Genomic DNA, 23,288 nt, shown 5'->3' on the forward strand with positions numbered 1-23,288 from the left:
GGGGAGATGCCTTTATGTCCCAGAACAGGGGCTTGCACTGCACTTCTGTCCCCCTCCTTATCTTTGCAAGGCCCCAGCTGCCTGCTGTCCCCATGTGCCAGCATGGCCACCCCAGCTAGGACCCCAAGGGCAAGCTGGTGACAGACTATTAATGCTACCGCCTTTGCAAAACTCCCAAGCCTGCCATCTGTCCAGGGTGTCCTTGACCATCAACAGCATTTCTTTGGAGATCTGGCAAAGCCCAGGGGACACTGTGTCCTGGAGGGTACATGCAGTCAACATCTGTGTGACGACAGTGGGACATCCTCAGCTTCAGGGGACATGTTTAGGGCTGCTGGCAAAGAGAAGTGTAAGGGAACTGAACCGCAAAGGTGTCCCTGGCATGGGGAGAGGATGAGTGACCTGTGCCTGGCCCCTGCCTGCTCCAGGAGCCACAGCCAGCAGTAAGGATGCTGCTCCACCCAGCAGCATCACCAGGACGGTGTTCTGGTCCTAGTCCCCGCACCCCTGATGTGCCCAGGACACAGGACAGCAGACCCACAGGCAGGCAGGGCAAGCCATTATGCTGAGTGCTGCAACTCCCTCTGCCCTGTGCTGCAGTGGCACAAAGGATTTCTGTGCTCACTGGCTGCCAATGCCCTTCCTGGCAGAGTTGACTCAAACCAGACGGTTTTGTCTCTCTGAGGGAAGCAGCCTGGATCCAGGGATGCCTGTGCTGCTGTCATCCTGGGCCTAGAAGCTCATCCAGGCTGGCAGAGAGGCCTGGGGCAGGATGGCAGGGGAGAGGGGACTCTGAGAGCCTGTTCTGCAGCACCCTTTTCCTCCTGGCAGCAAAGGTGTTTCAGCAATGGTTGGAGCTTGATTTCCTCCATTGTACCAACGCAGACTGCTGGGCTGTGACATCTCTGACCACAGCAAGGTGCCAGAAGCTGTGTCACCCCCATCTCTCCATCCAGATGTTGCCCTGCCCATCTCATCAGCTTGTCTGCTTTCGACATACCCTCGAGCTCTTCGTTGCGACTTCAGACACCAAGTTAGCCTCACAGTTAACGTGGTTAACAAAGAGCCCATTTCTGGTCCACGTGGTCGCGGACGGGGCAGTTTTCTGACCAATGGAGGCAGCGCCGGTCCCGGCTGCTTCGTACAGCCTGTCCTTGACCGCTGGCTTTTGCACAACAGTTTTGCCTACTGCGAACGGGCGGCGGTGCCCGGAGGCCGGGCACGGCGGTCAGCGGCAGCGCCGGACAGGCGAGGGTGCTGCCCGCGCTCCCGCCCATCCCCGGGCCTCCTGGTCCTCCCGTCACCTCCCGGTGAGGACACCGGGCGGGCACCGGCCTGGACAGCAACGGCCCGGGTTCCTCCTCCCTCCTTCCTGTTTTTTCTCCATTTCTATTACATTTTTAGGCGGATTCCCACGCGTTGAGCCCCCGCCCCGGGTGCTGCCGCGGGAGGGGGCGGCCCCGCCACCCCCCGCCCCAGCCAGGCCCGGCCCCGCAGCGCCACCTGCTGCCGCGGCCGGGCGCAGCCGGCACGGCGAGCGGCGACCACGTGCGCCCCGCACTGCCCGGCCGACCCCGGCCTGCCTCCCGGAGCCCCCCAGTGACCCCCAGCCTGTCTCCCAGTCCCCCCAGTGCTTCCCCCCACTTAGCCCAGCCCACAAATCCCCCACTGCCCACCAACCTGTCGTCCCCCCCCCGGCCTCATCCCCCCAGCGTGGCCTCACTAGCCCCTTTCCGATACCTCCCCACCAGTCTGCCCCCCGACACCTCCCAGTGCCCGCCCTCCGCCTGCCCCCTCCCCGCACCCCGCTCCTGGCAGGGCCCCCCGGGGCCCGCGGCGCGTCCCGGACCCCGGGTGCGCGGCCAGGGCGGTGCCGGCGGCTGCGGCCGCTCCCCGCCAGGCCCTGCTGACTCAGCCGGCGGCTTATCGGGGGCCTCACCCGCCCCGCACCCCCGGCGATCCCCGGCCCCTCTCTGCCCACCGCCCCCGCCACACTGCGATGGGACCCCCCGTCACCCCACAGTGCCACCCTGCCATCCTCATGTGGGGGACAGGGGCACCACTGCCATCCTCATGCAGGGGATGGTGTGCGGGGTCCTGCAGCCCACCCTGGGGCCCCAAAATGTGGGGCAGGGTCGCCACGTCCCAGCACACTGCGGCACCATGCAGGGTGCTGGGCGGTAGGACCTTGGAGTGGGGCCGTTAGCTGGGTTAATCGTTGACAGGCTGTTTGCCTTTCCCGGCTGCAGTTTTAGACAGGGTGTTGGTGGCTCCCCAGGGCCCAGCTGGCAGCCTGCAGCAGCGGATCAAGGTGGTCCGGGTGCTGGGACTGCCCAGAGCTGTCCCCCGGGATGGAGAGTGGGTCTCTGCCATGGTGCATGTGCCCAGCTTGTAGGGGATGTGGTGGGGAGGATGCTCACAGCAGGGGAGCATGGCCAGGGGGACCACAGAGCTCCCACAGGGACCATCCTGGGGGGCTGGCCCTGCCTCAGTGCAGCGGTGGCCCCTGGGCTGTCCACAGGGGATGCTTGGCCATGCTGGTGGGTGGTGGTGGGTGCCTTGGCAGTGTGAGCACAGGCTGGACACACCTGTGGTATTTACTTGGCAGGGAGCAAGTCCTGGAAGGAGCAAGGCTGTTTGGGAGGGGATGGGGGTGACGTGCCAGAGGGCAGTATAAAGTCCAGGGTGCTGTGCTGGAGGCTGAGGCTGCTGCGCTCCCCGAGAGCTTTGCCTGTCCTGCTGCTGAGGTGAGAGCCTGGTGAGCACAGCACCACTGTGGGGGTGGCCACACGTCCCCCAGCCGGGGGGGGGGGCACTGGGGGGTCCAGGGTGGGGGCTGCAGAAGGGCTAGGCCATGGGCCAGGGAGGGCAGGGAGCTGGGAGTGCTGGCCGCCATGGGGGGAGTGGGTCAAGGAGCAGAGTGTGGCCTGGGCACCAGCTGCCCTCCCTGCAGCTTCATTGGAGGGTCTTTGCCCACTACCATTTGCGCAGCTCCAGGTGCTGGCACCCTAGGCTGAGGGGTGGAGTTGGTGTTTGGGATAGCATTGTTGCCTCCCCACCCTGCAGGCTCCCAGCTGGTAGGTTTTACAGGATGTGCTGCTGCCACCTGAGGCTGGGGACAAAACCCAAGGGACGTGGCACCATCCCCACATGGATGGTGCACAGCGTGATGGTGTGGCTTGGGACACCAGCCCTGAGGGACATGGGCACAGGGGGGTCCACAGGTACAGGGGCTGTTGCACTTACCAGCGTGTCCGAGCAGTGGGGCAGCGTCAGTAGCCCCCGTCCTGGGAGAGGAGCACAGCCCCTGCAGCACATGTTCTCAGCACCCCCCGTTAGCACACAGCCAGCATCACCCTGGTGACTCTTTCCCATGTCCCTAACAGGACAGGGCACATGCAGGGCAGCTCCAGCGACCTCGCAGCCGTTGCTGCTGGCACCAACCCCCTGGCAGCAGAGCCTCAAGGGCATGGTGGCACCCATGGGGGCTGTACCCAGCACACCCAGCCCTGCAGGTCCCCATAGACTGCTCAATGCCACACTGGGGAGCAGCCAGGCCCTAGCTCTGGTGCCGTCCATGTGGGATTGGCACACAGCTGGGCTCTGCCATGCATCCTGGGAAAGGGACCCCCAGGCACCCCAGGTGGCTGTCCAGTCCAGCGATGCCCGTGGCGTGGTCCCACCAGGCAGAGTGATGAGCACCCCATGGCTGGCAGTCGCGGGGGGGGGGGGGGGGGAGGCGCACCCGTGGTTGGCGCGGGGCGAAGTGGGAGTGGGTGCAGGGCCAGGCAGCGGGAATGCAGCACACAGGCACTTTGTTTGGTTGGGGTGGGCGGAAGTCAGGGCGTTGGATCTGAATGCTAAAGTGTGTTGTTCAGGGGCCGATAAAGGCCCCATTGTATGTAAATAGTTTATAAAGCAGCATATGACTTCCAGTGCAGGGCAGTGGCGGATAGAGACGAGGGCAGGCGGAGCAGAGCTCTCCTGTGAGAGATATGAGACCTTAGAGGGGCCACTGGGGACAGCTCGCGAGGACCCTTCCTCACCGGCAGGTACGCGCCGCCGGGACCCTCCACACCAGGGGCAGCTGGAGGGCAGGTCCCAGCCCACAAGCCTTGTGCTCGGGGTGGGAAGCAGCTCCTGGGGCTGCTCAGTGCCAGCGGGGCAGGGGTCTGTGCTTGGGGTGCAGGGTCACCCCATGCTCCCCAGGCAGGGACGGCTCTAGGAGGGTGGCAATGCATGGCTGTACCAGGGGTCCCCCCAGCTCGGGGCTCCCCAGCCCCACTCCTGCAGGGAATGGGACGATGAGGGCCAGGCCAGGGAGGTGCTGGTGCAGAGGAGCCATGGAGCTCCTTGGGTCCATCCCTAGCCAGAGAGCTCAGCGCTGGGTGAAGATAGGGGGTCCCTGCAGAGGTGTGGGAGCTTCCCCCCATCCTCTGCAGCAGCCGTGGGTCAGGATCCCTGTGCCAGTGTGGTGTGGCAGGGCAGGAGTAGCTGACACTGCAGGGCCAACTGGTCTCCTATCTGCTCTGGCCAAAACGCTGCCCTGAGCTGTGACAGCAGTGGGAGCCATGCTGCTGTCCTGCCATCCGTCCATCCTGCTGTCCACCTACCAGGCCTGCGGCAGCCAGTTGCTCCCAGGTCCCTCCTGGGGCTGCTGCCACCAGGGCTGGGATGTGGTGGCTCTCAGCCAGGGGCCCTTCCTGCTCCTAACACTGTCCTGCTCCTAACACTGTTTCTCACTGCTTGCTCCTGCAGACGTGAGGAGCAATGAACTGGGCCGGCCTCTACACGGTGCTGAGTGGAGTGAACCGCCACTCCACTGCCATTGGGCGCATCTGGCTCTCTGTCATCTTCATATTCCGGATAATGGTGCTGGTGGTGGCAGCTGAGAGCGTCTGGGGGGACGAGAAATCCGCCTTCACCTGCAACACCCAGCAGCCTGGCTGCAACAGTGTCTGCTATGACCACTTCTTCCCCATCTCCCACATCCGTCTGTGGGCCCTGCAGCTCATCCTTGTCACCACGCCGGCCCTCCTCGTGGCCATGCACGTGGCCTACCAACAGCACCAGGAGAAGAAGTTGCTGGTGCTGACGGGGCATGCAGATCCCAAGCACATGGAGGAGGTGAAGAAGCACAAGATGCGCATATCAGGTTCGCTGTGGTGGACGTATGTCTGCAGTGTGGTCTTCAGGCTGCTCTTCGAGGCTGTGTTCATGTACATCTTCTACATGCTCTACCCAGGCTACCAGATGGTGCGGCTGGTCAAGTGTGAGGCCTACCCCTGCCCCAACACTGTTGACTGCTTCATCTCCCGGCCCACCGAGAAGACCATCTTTACCGTTTTCATGCTGGTCACCTCCAGCATCTGCATAGTCCTCAACATGGCGGAGCTGGTCTACCTGGTGGTGCGAGCCTGTGCCCGCCGAGGCCAGCACAACTCCAACCCCTCGTCGGGGAAGGGCTCCTTCTATGGGCACAAGCTCTCCTCTGAGTACAAGCAGAATGAGATCAACCAGCTGCTGACAGAGCAGGATGGCTCCCTCAAGGACATGCTGCGCCGCAACCCCGGGCTGCAGGAGAAGGGCGACCGCTGCTCTGCCTGCTAAGGCCAGCGCCATGGGGGCCCCAGCCCTTGCCCTCACCCCACAGCCACCCCACGGCCCTGTGCTGTCCCTGTCCCATGGGACAGCCAGGAGGGCATCTTGGGCCATTAAATGTCTGTTCTCAGGCACTGCCTCCCTCCTTTCTGCTCCGGCTGGGATGTGCCGGGGGCTTGGGGTGCCAGTGTGGGGTGCCCCCCAAGCACCCTAGCCCAGGTGGGTGCCACCAGGGGTTGTGGGGGCTGTAGTGCCCGGGCTGGGCTGGGGCCACGGCTGTGGTACCCTGGCAGCCGGCATGCAGGAGCAGTGACCCCTGGGTGGCATTGAGCAGTGTACAAGGGCTCACGCTCCCCCAGCACCAGCCCCTGCAGCCCCGCATATATTTAGAAAAGTGCCCAGACCAAAAATAGAGGGAAAAAGTTTCCCCAGTGGCTGTTTCATCTGCCAGTCACAGTGAAAGCCAATGGGGCATGCAGCTGCCTCATGCCCCAATAACCCCTCGCCCACCGTCAGGTGGATGGACAGACAGAGCTGGGCAGGCCTGTCCACACCCGGCTGAGGAGCAGGGGACCAGCCGGGAAGGGGCCCTGCAGCATCCTGCATCACCCTGCTGAGGGGAGCCGACCGGGCTCTGTCCTACATGCCCGCCAACGGTGAGGGGTCCCCATGCCGGATTGCCACGGTGCTCCCAGCATGCCAAGGCTGCTTTCTATCAGAGGTCTTTGTTCCCGGTGCCTTCCCTGCGACAGGTTAGGGGGTCCCATGGGACGCAGGGTGGGGACACTCCAGGTTGGGTCCCTGCACACCCGCCGGGCCGGGGGATGGGGTGGTGGTTCAGCAGGTTGTGGGGTGGTCGTGTCTGGAGGGTGGCTGTCTTGCAGGGCACCGTGACGCGTGCCATGGGGGACTGGAGCCTGCTGGGGCGGCTGCTGGAGAGCGCCCAGGAGCACTCCACCGTGGTGGGGAAGGTCTGGCTCACTGTCCTCTTCGTCTTCCGCATCCTGGTGCTGGGGGCGGCTGCTGAGCGGGTCTGGGGCGACGAGCTGTCTGGCTTCTCCTGCGACACGCAGCAGCCTGGCTGCCAGAACGCCTGCTACGACAGCACCTTCCCCATCTCCCATCTCCGCTTCTGGGTCCTGCAGATCATCTTTGTCTCTACCCCCAGCCTTGTGTACCTGGGCCACATCCTGCACCTGGTGCATCTGGAGGAGAAGGCACAGCAGCAAGCAGCAGCACGGGCTGGCAGTGGGGCCAGGCGGCAGCGCCCCAGGCAGCCCCAGCTCCCTGTGGGGGACACGCGGGGACAGGTCTGCATGCGCGGGGCCATCCTGAGGACGTACGTCTGCAACGTCGTCTTCAAGGCTCTTTTGGAAGTGGGCTTCATTGTGGGCCAGTACGCCTTGTACGGGTTCCAGCTGAAGCCCCTCTACACCTGCAGCCGCTGGCCCTGCCCCAACACCGTGAACTGCTACATCTCCCGGCCCACTGAGAAGACCATCTTCATCCTCTTCATGCTAGGGGTGGCCTGTGTGTCCCTGCTGCTCAACCTGGTGGAGATCTATCACCTGGGTCTCACCAAGTGCTGGCAGGGGCCAGGCCCCAAGTCCCGCATCCTGCCCAGTCCTGGTGGCCCTGTGGGGACCCACAGCACCCGCGTCACCCTACCCAGCAGTGGCAGCCCCATGGCTGCTGGCAGAGCACCTCATGGCCTGGCACCCCTGGGGAAGGCGGGTACATGGCTGGGGGGGGCCAGTGGGTCCCACGGGAAGGTGCGAGCTGCAGACCTGGCAGTGTGAATGTGGCCTGCTGGGATGCTCAGGGATGGATGATGCATGGGCGGCCACAGTTGTGGTTCTGTCTCCAGGCCCTGCCAGGCTTGTGGCATGGACCCTGTGGCCAGCACAAGAGATGGGCATGGCCCCAGGAACGTGGCTTGGCTGCTCCCCGCGCTCCTGGGAGTAGTAGGGCTGGGCTGGGGCAGGGTCCTGTCAGCCCTGGGGGAGCAAATAAACACCCATTGCACCTCACTCGACTCCTGCTTTGCCCACGGGCACCGCGGCATTGCTCTCCGACCGGTCTGTCCCACCTGGCCAGGGCAGGGCCACTGCTGGGTTGGGTTGGGCGGCAGCCCTACGGGCAAGGGACAGGCAAGGAGAAGCAGGGCAGGGACAGGCAGGGCATGCCAGGCTAGCACCAGCAGGCACGGGGTCAGGGGCCATCATAGCATGCCAGAGCTGGCAGCACACCAGGGGCCAGACACGGTAGGAAGCACAAGCAGGCAGGGATGGACAGGAGCGAGGTGCACGGCAGCAGTGGGATGCTGGCCCTGCTCTCCTGCAGTGCCCAGCCTGCCTGTGGGAGAAAAGCAGGGGCTGCCAGAAGTCTTCTGCATCTTTATTTGAAATGAATGGTTTCCAGAGACACAGGGTTAGTCCTACCGCCCTGGCATCACTACAACAAGACTGGTGAGTGGCTCACTCTCCACATGGACACAGAGAACAGATGGCCCCGGGCCAGGGCCCAGAACAATATATACAGGCTCAACAGGAGACCCATGTACAGCTCAAGAAAACTGACCAGAACACAAGGAGGGGCAAGAGGCAGCAGGGAGCGGCGCAGCCAGAGCCAGGCTCGCCCTGGGCAGGGCGCCAGCACCCCACTGCTTTGGGAGGGAGGGGGAGGCCAGGCAGAGGTCCTCACTTCTGCCAGCAGCTGCCCAAGCCCCCAGCCAGAGCGGAGGGACCCACTGATGGCACCTTGCACTGAGGAGGGGTATTACGCTAGGATGCAGGACAGTGGGGACAGAGGGGCAGCACTGGCACAGACCTGTCTCCATCAGTTTTCCACAGACTCAGAAAACACTGACAAAATTGAGGGAGGCGGCCTGGCTGCGTTCAAGGGAGGCATCCCCGTGGCAAGGCTGGGTCTCTGCCCTCATATTCCAGCACCAGCTTCCTCTGCTCCCCAAAGCCAGCCCAAACCTCTCCCACCCCTGCGAACAAGCCCTCCTCCTGACCCAACAGCTCTCAGGCTGCTGATGGTCCTTCCCCACTGGCTTGAAAACACCATGCTGCTGCAGCAGCAGAGCTACCGTTCCTGCCGTGCCACCCACAGCCTTGTGAGGGGATGCTAAAGGAAGGGGGAATTAAAAGCCTCGGGGCTGCTGGTCCCAGACAGCACTCTGCCGAATGGTGTGGTTCCTGCACTGGGGTAGGGGGAGAGGGGGGGTAGTGTCAGGGCTGGGAATAGCAGGGGACAGGGCTGGGCAAGGGGAGCTGCCTTGGGGGCTCTGCCACCCCTGTGCTGTGGGGACTGGCCCCAGGGAAGACGGCTCACCCAGCAGCCAGGACAGGAGGCAGGGCTGAGCGCAGGGGCCACTTACGTAGGAGAGGCCCATAATGAGCAGGATGCGATGTCCAAGTCCAGTAACGATAGACAGTGCTGCCACAGCACTATCCCCTCCCATGCTGCATGGCCCCAGCCCTGCAGCAGGAGGCAGGGAGACGAGGTGTCCTGGGCTGGAGCACAGCCAGCCTGGCAGCACCTCACTCTTAGTCCATGTCATCCTCCAGGCTGCTAAGCCGACTGTGCTCTTCGTAGATCTCCCTCACGGCCAGGATGCGGTTCAGCATGCTCTCCAACATGCTCCGGTCCATGGGGATGACTGAGTACCAGAGTGGGGACTCGGCAATGCACGACCGTTCAGGCTGCAGGTAGAATACATCGTTGCGGTTCCGCAGACTCTCGGGACTGTAAAGAGAGAGGAAGGTGAACCCTGGGATATCAGCTCCAGGGGCTCAGAAAGCCTGGCCTACACTCATGGTTATCAAGGGGGGCTCAAGGCTTGTCACAGTCTCTCATCCTTCGGCAGGACAAGGACACAAACTGAGTCTGCAGCTCCTCACTCAGGACCAAAGCCCCTAATCAGCCAAGCACCACAACTCATACTGCATGCTTCTGCCTGTCTGGAGGGAGCCAAGTAGTGGAAGGGGCCGCAGAGAAGTATTCTCTCAACTATGGTCTATACAAACAGCACAGACCCTGGACAAGGCTTTACACTCAAGTACAAATGTTTGGAGAGCAGCAGCCACTCCACAGGGTCCCACCAAAACCAAGAGGTGGCCCCAAAATGGCACATGCCCCTTCTCCAAAGAAAGACTCACCATTTGGAGAGATAAAACTCATAGAACTTGACTGGGCATCGGAGTGGGTTCATCCTGTTCTCCCGCTGCTCCAGCATCGGTACCTCCTCCTCACGCTTCCGCTTTCCAGAGCCACCATCTGCAGAGGAGGAGAGAGCAGGATCACAGCTGGGACCTGATGGGGGAGGCAGGGGGAGGGACAGAGAGATGCTCCATCAGACCCTACCTCGGCTTTTCTTCTGCTTGGCAGGAGCATAGTAGCGGATGCTCACCACCTTTGTCATGCCACGGGCCGTGGTGCACTTGCGGGACTGGCGCACCACGTTGGTGAAGGAGAGCTGCATGTGCTCATCCGCTGTCTGCAGCCCGAAGAACTTGGTGTTGAAGAACATGAGGGTGTTGAGGAGCACGAAGGGTGAGTAAACGCCCAGCTGCTTGCACTCCCAGAGGTGCTCCTCCTCGACACGTGAGAAAACTGTGTCTGCAACACACAGAGGAAGAACCAGGTCACATCAACAGTGGCCTTGTGGCAATCCCTTCACCCTGCCCAGGCAAGCTCACTGCAAAAGACTGATGCTTCACAACATCCCCTTTTCTACGAGGTTACTTCTCCAGAGCCATCAGCAGAGCTAGATGCTGGCTCTGCCCAGCCACAAGCCACCCCAGAGTGCAGCCAAACCACAGGCCAGAACCCAAACCAATCCTAACCGCTCATCCCTATAGATGGCCACAAAGTGAACTCCAGGTCAGTGCTCCACCAAACTCAGTGTGAGATGAAGGGAAAGCAGCAGGCAAGACAGACACGGCCAGCTCCTGCCAAGACACACAGCCAAATGCCTCTGACTGGGACAGCCAGTATGCAGAGGTGAGGCTGGATCTGTGAACTAACCACTGACAAAACACAGAAGGGAAGGCAGCCCAGATCACAGCCATCATGAAAAGCCTCTGCAGAGCTCTAAGTTAGTTCCCTCACAAGGCAGCAGCACAGCAACCTTGGCCAATACTTAGCACAGCGTGCAGGGCTTGCCCATGTGCTGGCAACACAAAGGCATGGGCCAGTGTGCCTCCTGGCTTGGTATCCTCTTTGCCAAAGGGTGGAGACATCACTGTGAAGTGTTGTAAAGATTCAAACTGTCCCAGGACACAAAGCTGTGCTCTGCTCCCAGCTAGCCTGACTCTGGGCAACAGAAGCTGCTGAGGCGTAAACCAGGCTGGCTCCACTGTCAGTATGGGTCAGTACGACCCCAGGACACAGCGGGACTGTGCTGCCTATGGCAAGGAAGAGGGTTGAGGCTGGGGGAGCACAATCAGACTGGAGGATCCAAGGCTAGATGCACAAACTGGGTGTGTGTGGTGACTGAAGGTACTCTGGAAACACATACTATTTGGTAAGATTGTGGGTTGCCAGCCGCTCAGGGACTTGTTCAGCTCCTGCACGAAGGTCAGGTAGTAAAGGTCTGTAAATATATTCACCATACGATTGTTCTCGAGCAGGTACTAGAAAGGACAGAACACACAGTCAAGAGAGACATGGCAGCACCCGGAATGCAAACCCTCCCCAGAGAGCCCAGGGCACACATGCAGAGCACCCCTCCTTGTACAACCAGAGCTGCAGGGCAGAATCCTAAAACCAGCCACTTCTGAGAGCTGTGAGGAAAACCCCAGAGCATGACAAAGCAGACTTGGTGCTGAAGAAGGGACTGAGTCTGGGGAGATGTCCCAGCCCTCCTCAAGGATGTGCAAGAAGGGTGCAAGGCTGGGGAATAGCTGCCACCCTACCCACTGGGCTTGGAACAAAGACTGAACCACGTAGGCTGCTATCCTGGGGTGAGGCACTGAAGGACAGTCCAGTGAGCCTCTCTGGGTCCCCAGAAGGCAGAATAAAGGGCACAAGCTCCCCTCACCAGATCTGACCCCCAGGTCTGGCTGTAGAGGACTTGAGGGCAGCAAGCCCTCCCTTACCTGCTGGATGCCAAGGCAGAGGTAATAGATGCTGTCTGGTTCGTAGCGCTCCCCATTGGGCCGTGTTATCTCCTTGACAAACTGGGCCAGGCCGTAGTTGAGCTCAGCTGCTGTGCAGGCCAAGATGTCTTCCTTGATCCTCATGGGCTTGGCTATGGAAACAAGCACAGCAGCCTCAGACAATAGCCTGCAAGGCCAGGAGCACCTCAGAACCCTGGGACCCAGCTTCTGGGAGGTTTCTGCCACTCCACCCCATCCAGACAGGGCTCTTACGGCCAAAGCGTAGCTCCTCTCCCTTGCTGGTCTCTCCCCCTGCATACTTGGCTTGCACCCAGGACTTCCAGGCATTCACACCGTATGAGTAGTTCAGCACTGTGCAGCTGGGCTGGCTGCTCATTGAGTCCCGGGAACAGCTTTCAGAGAGCACCAGACGCTTCTGCCCCTGCAGAGAGGTGTACTGTGAGACTGGGCACCTACCTGGGACAGATGCAAGAGCCCTGGCCACCCCTCAGACCTGCTGACTGCCAGCTCCCTCCCAGTGTGCCTGTGCCCATGCCAGTAGGCATCCTTTTGCTGACAGCCAAGCCAACAAGGCCCATTAGTTATGAGGACCACAGGCAGGAAAGAGGCCAGCTCTCACATGACCTGTGGCATTCAAAGCTCCTCCAAAGTGACAGGCAAGTATTTTCATTCAAGGAATGGCCCACAGGCCAGGCATGCCTTGAAGGGAGAGGGCACAACCTCCCCAGCACACCAAAGCCTTCACCTCGTATGTCCCAGATGGCAGTTCTCACTCCAAATCCAAAGAGCTTTAAGCAGGCATTACCCACACAGAGCTCACCTTTCGGACAGCACGAGGCAGATCTTGTTCTGTGGACACATCATCTGGTCCCACTAGCCCACAGTCAAAGAGGAAGTCCACACTGGGGTTGATGTCTAGAGGGTCTGAAAGAAAACACAGGCAGAAGGGCTCAGCTGAGACTTTTCATCCTGTCCCCTGTGCTGGCCTGGTTCTTACAGCAAGGTGAAGAGGGAACACACAGCCCAACACTTCACACCCTCTACCGCTGCCTGGCATGAACTTTTAGCCACAGCCCAACAAAGGAAATACAGCCCTGGCAGATGATGCTAAGTTCTCTCAACTAACCAGAGTCTCACATTCTCCCCTCTGACAGTTTTTTGTTTGTTTTTCAAACCTGAGGAACATTCCTCATCCCCTTGTGCCAGGCCAGCACTGGGGACAGCCTGGCACAGGCACCCCAATCCTCTGTCCTTTGCTGCTAGCATCCTGCCTCACCACTGCTGTGCTCCTGCAAGTCCCTGCCTCTTTTTCCACCTTCTGCCCGCTAATGGACACATAGCAATACTGCTTTCTCCCTGTCCAGGTCTCCCTGCTGTCTCCCTGTCATGCCCTGTCCAGGTCTCTCTCTCACCTTGCTGGATCCTCTGAAATCATCATCCACAAGCACAACAGCGCCGGCGCCCTGCTTTTTGTGCTGTTAAAATCAGCTTCTCACTCCCCCTTCTCTGCAGACCCATGTTCGCAACAGGTCAGTTAGTCTAGACAAACACACACTCCTTCAAAAGTGGTGGTCTCCTCACCCCTGCTGCAAGACTCTCAGTTCCTGGCCTCAAGCCTGGTCAGTCAGAGGGCATGGGGAGGTAAGTTCACACAGCTCTTAATGCTGCTGGCAGCGGTCAGCCGAGGGCAGCGGGGAGGACCCTGCTGCAGCATGAACAGCCCTGCATGCCTGCTTCACCCAGCTCTTACTCTTAGGGAAGTCAGCCTCCAGATCCTGGCCCGGCTCATCGAGGACATTTGCCATCTTGACAGCCATAGCCAACACATCATCCCGTGCTGGTCCAAACAGATCACAGTCCTCCAGGAGACCCTCTGCACTCTGGTTACTCACCAGGTCTGCAATGCAAAAGCAGATCATAAACCCAACTTTCAAGAAAGTCTTTTGTCTGTTTTCCCTGTGACAGCTGGAAAATGAAGTCAGGCTCCCTGCAGCACAGTCCTGTGTTCAGAGCAGCCCCATGACATCTGCGTTGCCCAGATTTCCCTGGACAGCAAGACATTAGATGTTTGTCCTCTCCCCAGCCACAGCCCTAGTCACTGGGGCTTGAGGAATGCAGCCCCCAAGTAAAAAGACCTGTGGGGTCTGGACTGCTAGTCTTCTGGATGGGAAGCTGCTTTAGGTAAGAGCCTGAACAGCCACCTGAATAAACTAACAGTGCTGCACATGTGCCACAAAACTTGCACCTCCAAAAGGGACAGTGACAGACACTACTCCCTGCTGCAACTCTTCCCTCCTGATACCTCCTCAGCAGAAGTTGAGGACTTCCTCTTCCCTGCTCCCTCTTCAAAGGCTTTGGGAGAGCTGTGATCCAGGCAGATGCTCTAGCTCCAAGAGCTGGCAAACCCCACGTGATCCCAGCTGTTGGGTGAGACCAAGCCATGGCAGAACCTACCACACAGGTCCGAGGAGGCCTTGTCCAGTTCCTCAGCCTCTGCAATCATCTCGGCCATGGCCAGGATGTCAGCCTCCAGGGGATTGGAGGGGATCTTCACCTTCAGCTCCTCAATGGTCTCCACAATCTTATCTGTGCTCTCCAGCGTGGTGGGCAGGAACATTGGCACAGGCACCTGTCGACAGCAGCACACCACGCAGAAAACCGACACTCAGCTGACTGACGTAAAAGCAGAGGCAGGAGAAGAGGACAAACAGAGAAGCAGGGAGGCTGCAGCAAGGCAGGATTGAGCCAGTAAGAGAACACGAGTGAGTGGAGTGTGTTGCTTACCGGGACAGGCATGGAGAAAGGCACAGGTACTTTCTGGCAGTACATATGCATAGGCACAGGCACGAAGATCGGGACGGGGATTGGCAACACAATCACCTGGGGCTTCCAGTCAGCCTCTGACAACAGCAAAAGTACGTCAGTGAGCTTGCTCCCAGCAGGTCTTCCACCCAGCCCTGCTGCACACTGTCATGCCCCCAGCCATCCAGCACCATGGCTCTTCCAGCCACCCAGCATCATGGCCCTTCCAGCCACCAGCTTCTGTGGCTCATGGGCAGAGCTGGAACAGCAGCAAGCCAAACAGCCCTGCAACAAGAGAGGCTTGCCTCAGCCAGAGGTGCAAGCCCTGCTCTTACATGGCGTTGCTGAGAGGTCTAGTTGCCTTGCATATGCTGCAGACCATACACACATGCCCAACAGGAGCTACACAGTGGAACCTGCTCAGCAGATGGCCCCTCAGACAAGCTGATGATCTCCAGAGGAACAGGAGTTGTCCCACAAGAGGTGGGATCATGCTGCAGTGCTCTCTGCATCTCTCCTTTTGCTGCTGATGGAAATGGGCTCCCTACCTCCAGCCCTGCCATGTGTGCTCTGCACTGCCCCGAGACTCCTCAGCACAGTGCCAAACACCCAGCTGCTCTGTACAGCATTTCAAGCTGGATTCACATTTAGTCTGGATCAGGGACATGCCACTTGCCTTTCCAAAATGCCCCTGTAATCCTGCAGTTATGTCTTGTTTTCCTACCTGTCTGACAGCCTTTGGACTTCATTTCTATCTTGCAGGAAACACCCCGGTTCTGCATCAGTGGTTTACACATGGCAGCTTTGTTTTTCCGAGGGGTGGCTGGAACTGGAGGGGGTGGGAGAGGAGGTGCGGCTGGAGACATCTGTGCTGAGGATGCCTTTGCCGACAGCTGAGGGAATACAGAAAGCAAGAGGTTGGTGTCCACCTAAGGCAGCACCACCTCTTCCCAACCACAGGTACTGCTGGAGAGACTCCCAAAGCATCTCATGGAGCCTGACAGTCCCCAACACACAGACACACACACACACAAGCACCGTGCAAAGAGGAGCCAGTGCCACAGTGGCAGGCTATTCTGGAGCCCACCGATTCCTGGGGAATGGTTATTCTTCCCCCTTGCAGGAGATATGCTGATGCTGCCCTCCCCAGCAGCTCTTATCAGCTCCCACTACCCAGACATCTTAAAATGCATAGGTTGTAGAAGAACCGAATCTCCCTGAACAATGGCAGATCTGTCCTCTCTTTGGGGACAGCCCCTTTGTGCTATCTTGCAATCTCCTACCTCCAACAGGCCTTACCATGTTAGTCTCTGCCTTCTGTGGGGAAGGGGCAGGTGGTTTTGGTTCTGAAGTCTGACCTGTAAGAGAAAGCAATGACTAAGTTCAAGAGCTCCTGGGACAACAGGTCCCAGTGCTGGGACTGGTGGTGGCAGCAGCCAGAAGGCAGGGACAGGCTCCCCAGAAACTGCTCCTGGCCACTCCAGAACAGTTAATGTTTCCACAATCTCTAGCCCTAGCAGCTCAGAAGACACTACAACTCCAAAATCAAGTCATTCCCATGTCATTTTGTGCTCCCTTGCAGTCCACCCCATCCCCATCACAGCAGGTCAGGAGAAATCCCAGCCCCTTGTAGAGAGAGGAATCCAGGGCTCTATTCCCAGCTCTGCTTATTGGCTTGCTGTACCGAGCCATGGCCCCTCCCTGTGCCTCCATCTCCCTGCTACAAATATCTTGGCAAAGTGCTTCGAGATCCCTAGGAAGAAGGTGACAGAGCTAGTAGTAGCATTATGAGAGATCCCAGAAAGCAGAGAGACAGCTTTGCCCCAGCCCTAGGGATGCACTCCATTCCCCTAAGGAAAGAGGGGATCACCTGCAGGTAAGAGGCATGTGTGGCAGACACTAGTCTCAGGTGGTGACAATATCATCCTGGCTTGGATGATAACTCCTGCTCATTTGCTCTGCAGAGAACCTGCACCCATCTCAAAGAATGACCTAAAAGAACACCTTCATTCAAATCTCCTGTGAGCCCTGGTTACCCATGTGGCTGGGAAAAAGAACTGCCTTCTACAGCACTGACTAACCGTGGGCCATGCATGGAGACTCCTGCAAGGAAAGCAGCAAGTCTCAGCGCCCCAGGGGAGTGGCGGGTCTGTTTGCATCTCCTGCATACAGATAGGCTCTCCAGGAAAGACCCAGATTCCCAAAGGTCCAACACATGGGCATTCACACTATGCAGATTTCCTCTGTCCCGAGGAAATGCAGGACAGCTCTTGAGCAATTGGAGGCCCAGCAGAGCCCACTTGCTGACCACCACAGGGGGACAGGTAAGTTCCACTTGGAGGAAATTCCCTAGCCTGCAGCTGAGCATTCAACCATAGGATCTGCAACGGTCTCAATGGGTCCAAGAACTCCCCCTGACCGGCCCAAAGTGGATGGGCAGCAGGTCTAGGTGGGAGACATCAATGGCTTGAAGGAGAAAAGCTATGGAGTATGAACAGAGTTTCTGCTGCAGAAGAATCAAAAGCAAAGTTGATTGCCCCACAGGCCAATGATTTAGGACTAAGGGAAACAAGATCCTCCTGCCACAAAGCTCCATGTGCTACAGATCCAGGCTTCCAGGAAAGCTGCAGCTTATTCTTTACTCTCATCCCAACACCAGCAAGGAGCTGTCAAGGCATTGCCTGCACAAACTGTGACTTCTGGCCCTTTATCCTCTCCAGCTGGATGGCCCTGTGCAGAGCCAGTTCCCCTTGAAGTCTTTGGGCACAGTTCTGTGGCAGAAGCTCCTCAATCCCTCGTTACACAGACTGTTCCCAGCAAAGAAATGGCCGCTTTTATCGTGAGCAAGCACTCTTGGCATCACCAGGTTGGCAGCAGCCACTGGGTCACAGGAATGAATGGTTTTAGGCAACCACTGTCTGCAAGAGAAGCAGCAGGTAGTCAGCTGCTCTGCCCAAGATGGGTCTGAAATGCCTTGTGAGCTGGCAACACAGCTGCCAGGTCCACAGGAGACCCTGGCTGGACCAGGCAGAAGCTGCTCCTCACCATGCACTGACAAGCTGCTCCTCCTGAAATCCCCTGCAAAACACGCTGGGCTGGAAAGCTCTGTGTAAGCACACAGCACGCCCTGGCTCCAGCACCCTTCCTTCGCAAGCTGAGCAGTATGCCACAGTCCCGGGACAAGGACGTCCACAGCTGTCCCACAACTGGCAGGGGATGGGTGTGCCAGAATACACAGAGGGCCCAGTGCCACCAACAGCATTCACCAAGCATGACAGCTGCTGGGGCAGCCTGGAGTTTGAGCTCAGCTGAGCGTTCACCCTTGCTGACAGGCTTTTCCTTGGCTGCCCTCAGAGTCCTCTGCCTCACAGGGCACATGGAGAGGCAGCTGTGGCATGGTGAAGGGTGATGCCCCACATGCCAGACAGCAAAGTTCTTGGGGGCCTCCAGAGATGTGGTGAAGGAGGACCTCAGACTCTCGTGGTCGGTAGTGGTGGAGAAGGTACTTCTCAGACTTGTGGTCCATGGCTCCAAGGAGACAATGGCCAAATGGTGTGAAATATGCTTCCTTCTGCAGGCAGAGCTTGCTCGCTGTTCCTGCATCCCAAAAGCAGTGTTACTGGTATCTCACATGCAAGATGCCTTGAAAGCAGAGGACAATTGAAACAGCATGGCTAGGGCTGCGGAATCACTTGGTGAGCTACAGGAACCAGCAAGTTTAACACCTCTTCCTCCCCTGGACAGTCCATGCCCCATCAAGCAGACTCCCCCGGGCACTCTCATGCCAGCAGAAACCAACAGTTCCTTATCCACATCAATCCAGTGTGCTGCTACTTGAGTCGTCACCTCACACAGCCATTTATGGAGCGGGGCTCTTGGAGGGCAGGTTGGGACTCCCCTGGCTGGGGGAACCTGCTGCTTCTGGCAGAGCAGCTCTGCTTTGCTGTCTAAGCAGCACTGACATCCAGGGCTTCCCCAGTCTTGCAATCAGCCCACTGCTGTCAGGAGAGGAACCAGGAAGAGTCTGGAGATGGAGGACAAGGTCTCTCACAGGAAGGTCCTTGTCTTCATTTCCCCTCCTTGGTGCACCCTAGTCAGGGTTTTACACCTCATGGAATCCCAGGGAGGACAGCAAAGCCCTGAGCCTGTGATGCAGGTATCTGTCGAAGCTTGATGCACCGAAGCAAGTCCCCACCATAAGCTGCAGGCATTTTAAACTAGATCACACAGATTACCTAGAAGATCATGGCCTATGAAAGACCAAGCAGAATGAGACTACATGAGTGTCCAAGGGCCAAGCGATGTCTTGTCACTGTCACTAGGAGCACCTTCCATCCTGAGGGACCCCAAAGCACTTTGCAATCTTCCATAAGCAACTGTCTCAAATTAATGGAAATGGGGCAACAGGCAGTGAAAATCTCCTCTCCAGCTGGAACTCCACGGATGCAGAATGGGGTTATCCGGGACATGGGGTTGGCAACTCCCCAAAGCTGCAGCGATCTTTGGGTAAGTGGTAGGACTCCAATCTAACATTGCAAGACAGAGTGCCTCAAGCAGCTCAGCACTCCCTCAAGATCATTCTAGGTTCAGCTCTGGTTGAGGAGAGCCCACCTACAGCATCACCAGCACCACTTCCTGCAGCACCCTGCATTTTCCTTGAATGTTTCCCATCCAAGCACTGACCTGGCCCAATCCTGATTAGCTTATGAGATCTGAGAAGGTCACAGCTCGGAGGTGGTGCGGGGCTGCAGGTGGATTATCATGCCAAACCACGCTGTCCCCTAACCCTGTAAATCGAGCTCTCCGTTGGCAACATGAGGATGTTAAATCCCTGAGTATCCTCGCTAAGAGTGTGAGCTACAGGCAGCACGCTGGCACCGGCTCCTCCCGTCTGGGCCCTGTGTGTCATAGAACCATAGACGTTAGAGATGGAGAAGCCCCATTAGGTCCCACTCCGTCCTTTCCCCCCCAAGGGCCAGTGCAGGATTGTTCCCTAGCGTCTCATCCAGTCCCGGGCAGGAAGCTTCCACCCCTCGCTGTTCAGTCTTCCCTGTGTCTCTCAGACTGAGCTATGCAGGTCCCCTCCCTCCCTCCTACTCACTGTTCAGCAGGCTCTCGGGCCCCTTCTGCGTGTCCAGGTTGGGCTGGTTCTGTTGATTGTAAAATCGCAGCAGACACTGCTGGTTGCAGAAGTGTTTGATTTGCCCCCGCCAGTGGATGGTTTCCAGCAGCTTCCCCTGACGCTTGCAGGCATGGCACCGAGCTGCCTAAAGCCCGCATCAGCAGGAGAGAAACAACGAGTAACTAACCACACCCCCTCTGAGTGCAACACAACTCTCCAGTGAAAGGTGCACATAGCAAGGTGCTGTGAGCTTCCCCACAGCAGTGCCCTGCCAGTGCCAGCCGGGGACTCCAGCGGTGCGAACTTCTCACAGCAGCACTAGCCGCGGATCCAGCACTGTGAGCTTCCTCAGTGCAGTGCTCTGGCAGGATCAGCTGGGGACTCCAGCTACGTGAGCTTCCCCGTAGCAGTGTCCCGTCATTGCCAGGCAGGACTCCAGCAGTGCCAGGTTCTCCGCAGCAGTGCCAGCCAGACTCCAGCAGTGCGAACTTCCTCAGTGCAATGCCCACTTATCTGGATGCTGTGCCCACCACAGCACTTAGCACAAGCTGCCAGTGCCAATACTGACCTTGAAGTACCAGAGCAAGTATTTGCTTTTGCAGTCTTCACTACAGAAGTCCCAGGTGCTGCCCTCCAGCTGCTCGGTGACCGCCCGCTGGCAGGTCTGAGAACAGTAGGTGCAGGTGATGCAGCACAGGCCCAGGTTCTTGGTGAAATCCTGTTTGTAAAGAAGCACACACCCTGCGGAGAAACAATAGGAGTGAAACCTTCCCAGGATGAACTGGGGGCCTCCCTGACCCAAACATGACCAGAATCCAGGTCTGCGGAGACAACAGAGCACACGCAACACACTGTAGGGAACAATCCAGCACTGGCCCCTGGGGCTGGGATAAGATGGGACCTCATGGGGACTTGCCATCTCTCACCTCCATGCTTCTAGGAAGAGTCTGACTCCAACCTCCTGTGTGCAGGAACCCAGCAGGCAGGGCAAGGCCAGGTCAGGCCAGCCCAGACGCAAGAGCGTAGAAGTGCATGATGACAGGAGGAGCGGAGCTGCCACCTGCTGTCTCCCCAGCCCCCAGAGAGAGAAAAGCTGTGAGAAAGCCCTCCCCAAGGACACAATGAACGGTAAAGATCTTGCCCTAGGGCCTGGCCGGACAGCAAGCCATCCCCACGACAGTCCTCCCTTCACTGCATGGCAAGGCTCTTGCCCCAGGGCCTGGCTAAGACAGTCTCCCCTCTGTTCCTCTCCATGCTCTCTTCTCCTCCCCCAGCATGGGCTGGCATGGGGGCTCTGCCTCTCCCGTGCCTTCCCTAAGTACCTTCGCTGCAGAAGTTCTTCTCCACTCCAGAGAAGCGGATCTTCTCATGCAGCAGCTTCTCCTGTTTGCAGTGCTCACACTGAGACACCACCCCGCGCAGTCGCTTGAAGTCCTCGCAGCAGTCCTTGCAGCAGAACTGATACACCTTGTCCTGCCAAAGAGACCGCCACCAGTTCAGCCAGGCTGGCAGGAGGTCCCCACACTTCTCAAGGAAGCAAGAGCAAGACTACAGGGCTGAGCCAAGTTCCCAGCTATCCTGGCATGGGGTTTGGCAGAAACAGTCTCCTCCTGCCCTTTTGACATCCTGCAGAACATCAGGAGAGCAGCAATCAGCGCACGGTCTCCAGGCATGTCTCTGCAGCTAAGGCATTCAGAGCACTGGTGCAGAAGGAGCTCTGCTTTGAGCAGGGAGAGGAAGGAGCCCTGCAGTCCTCACCAGGGTTGGCCTCTACCTCAACATCCCCCTGGGGAAGTCCTCACCTGCCAGTCTAGGATCTCCGGCTTCCCGCTGAAAAGATTGTGGCAGTAATGGCAGTTGAGGTGGATCCCACCTTCTGGGCTGGTGCGCTGGAGGAGACAGAGACAGCTCATGGAGGGAGAGACACACAGAGGGCAGCAAGCACCCCCTTCACACTGCCAACACGACCTGCTTCCTCCACCATTCACAGTAGTCCGTCTGCGCCTGCTCAGACCTGCACTTGCTGCACTTGCTGCCACTGTCAGTGACCCACAGTCAGGCCATCAGATCGTGCCTCAAGCTCCTGGAGAGCAGATTCTTGAGCAATTTCACTTTGCTTCCAGTGTACTGGGTCCAGCTCTTCTCAGAAAGGCAAGCTTTCAAGTTGCCACCCCTCTGGATTTGAAAACATTAAGAGATGGGGGCTCCGCTACCTCTTCTGAGAATTTCTCTAAAAAATCTTGAAGCATAGGTGCCTGGTTTCTATTTTCAAGGTAATGCAACTTCAAAATTCAAGCAGCCATTCTCATCCCACCTTCCTCTGCTAGATTAAACAGCCATTTAGCACTTGATGTCTTGTCCACAAGGGTATATTTATTAATAGTCATCTTCCTGGTTTTCTTTCTGATAATCTCAGATAAGGTGCTCTGCGAGTGCTTCAGTACATGCATTTTTCAAGCCCATATGTAATTTTTCTGTCTTTTTTCAGCATACTTCCAATTTTTCTTCAACATTGAAAATAAAGTGGACGTTGGATGAACATCCTTCCTACCTGTGCAACATTCTAGGTAGGTCTTTTGCTCCATAGCCCCCAAAATTTAACTCCCTGTTCTTCTGCTTGTACTTGCAATAACTTAATTAATCCTTCCCTCTGCGGCTGTAAACTTAGACGCTCATACTGAACAGTTTATCTGCTGTAATTCCAGGGCCTTTTCAAAATCCTTACTTTCCAGGACTTACATCCCCATACTACTTGAGTAAGGCTGATACTGGATCTTGCACTGAACTGTGTTTAAGCACACGTGAGGAGGAACCAGTCTTGTCAAGCAATCCAGTTGCTTTGCTTTCTATGACTGCCCTGACCTCAGCATGAGTTAACACTTCACCAATTTTTGTTTAATCTGCAAAATTTTATCATGCTTACTTTGACTTTATTGCCAGATGACTGATGAAGATGTTGAACTCCTTGGGCTTAATACTGATCTCCAAGCAGCCATCTTGAAACACTCTCTTGAGTGGTTTTTCTTTGACAAGTGTGTTCTGGGATCTGCCAGCAAGACAGTTCCTAATCCAGGTTATGCATGGGTCTACTCATATGTTACAGTGCTGATTTTACATGGCAATAATTCAAGTTAGGTGAATTAGGTGAAGTCACTGGTGACTGGAAAAAGGGAAACATAGCAGCCATTTTTAAAAAGGGTAGAAAGGAGGACCCTGGGAACTACCGATTTATCAGCCTCACCTCTGTGTCTGGGAAGATCATGGAACAGATCCTCCTGGAAGCTATGTTAAGGCACATGGAGGACAGGGAGTGATTCAAGCCAGCCAGCATGGCTTCACCAAGGGTAAGTCTTGCCTGACCAACCTAGTGGCCTTCTATGATGGAGTGACTACATCAGTGGACAAAGGAAGAGCTACAGATGTCATCTATCTGGACTTCTGTAAGGCCTTTCACACAGTCCCCCACAAAATCCTTCTCTCTAAATTGGAGAGATATGGATTTGATGGATGGACTGTTCTGTGGATGAGGAATTGGTTGGATGGTCGCATCCAAAAGGTACTCGTCAATGGCTCAATGTCCAGATGGAGATCAGTGACAAGTGGTGTCCCTCAGGGGTCTGTATTGGGACCAGAAC

General features: G+C 57.7%; 3 protein-coding genes across 9 annotated transcripts in view; 2 read left to right on the top strand and 1 right to left on the bottom strand.

Annotated features, from left to right (window-relative positions):
* Window positions 1–2,648: 2,648 nt before the first annotated feature.
* GJB1 (gap junction protein beta 1) lies at window positions 2,649–5,732 on the top strand. Of its 3 annotated transcripts, XM_029997069.2 has the most exons (3): window positions 2,694–2,747; window positions 3,937–4,052; window positions 4,759–5,732. In XM_029997069.2, exon 3 carries the CDS (start codon window positions 4,771–4,773, stop codon window positions 5,608–5,610), a length of 840 nt encoding a protein of 279 aa, XP_029852929.1. In that variant the 5' UTR covers window positions 2,694–2,747; window positions 3,937–4,052; window positions 4,759–4,770; the 3' UTR covers window positions 5,611–5,732. The 3 variants fall into 3 exon arrangements, with proteins under 3 accessions (XP_029852930.1, XP_029852929.1, XP_040975103.1); XM_029997070.2 differs by lacking the exon at window positions 3,937–4,052 and having other exon boundaries at window positions 2,649–2,747; XM_041119169.1 differs by lacking the exon at window positions 3,937–4,052 and having other exon boundaries at window positions 2,698–2,758.
* A 120-nt stretch (window positions 5,733–5,852) lies between these two features.
* Window positions 5,853–7,631, top strand: LOC115333725 (gap junction alpha-3 protein-like). Its single transcript, XM_029997068.1, has one exon. It carries the CDS (start codon window positions 6,426–6,428, stop codon window positions 7,398–7,400), a length of 975 nt encoding a protein of 324 aa, XP_029852928.1. The 5' UTR covers window positions 5,853–6,425; the 3' UTR covers window positions 7,401–7,631.
* A 351-nt stretch (window positions 7,632–7,982) lies between these two features.
* The window catches only part of ZMYM3 (zinc finger MYM-type containing 3), a 34,009-nt gene continuing 18,703 nt past the window's right edge, over window positions 7,983–23,288 (bottom strand). For 4 of the 5 annotated variants that reach the window (XM_029997048.2, XM_029997049.2, XM_029997050.2 and 1 more), the window contains exons 10-25: window positions 21,456–21,542; window positions 20,976–21,126; window positions 20,222–20,394; window positions 19,633–19,798; window positions 15,831–15,889; window positions 15,256–15,424; window positions 14,514–14,629; window positions 14,184–14,358; window positions 13,480–13,626; window positions 12,550–12,653; window positions 11,982–12,150; window positions 11,709–11,860; window positions 11,129–11,243; window positions 9,973–10,227; window positions 9,768–9,885; window positions 7,983–9,354 (exon numbers count right to left, since the gene is read on the bottom strand). In XM_029997048.2, the coding sequence (XP_029852908.1) occupies window positions 9,156–9,354; window positions 9,768–9,885; window positions 9,973–10,227; window positions 11,129–11,243; window positions 11,709–11,860; window positions 11,982–12,150; window positions 12,550–12,653; window positions 13,480–13,626; window positions 14,184–14,358; window positions 14,514–14,629; window positions 15,256–15,424; window positions 15,831–15,889; window positions 19,633–19,798; window positions 20,222–20,394; window positions 20,976–21,126; window positions 21,456–21,542 (2,355 nt within the window). In that variant the 3' untranslated portion in view covers window positions 7,983–9,155. The remainder of the gene's footprint in view (window positions 9,355–9,767; window positions 9,886–9,972; window positions 10,228–11,128; window positions 11,244–11,708; window positions 11,861–11,981; window positions 12,151–12,549; window positions 12,654–13,479; window positions 13,627–14,183; window positions 14,359–14,513; window positions 14,630–15,255; window positions 15,425–15,830; window positions 15,890–19,632; window positions 19,799–20,221; window positions 20,395–20,975; window positions 21,127–21,455; window positions 21,543–23,288) is intronic. The other variant, XM_029997051.2, reaches the window with a different exon arrangement.

Source organism: Aquila chrysaetos, chromosome 21 (assembly GCF_900496995.4).
Source record: "Aquila chrysaetos chrysaetos chromosome 21, bAquChr1.4, whole genome shotgun sequence".
NCBI lineage: Eukaryota > Metazoa > Chordata > Aves > Accipitriformes > Accipitridae > Aquila > Aquila chrysaetos.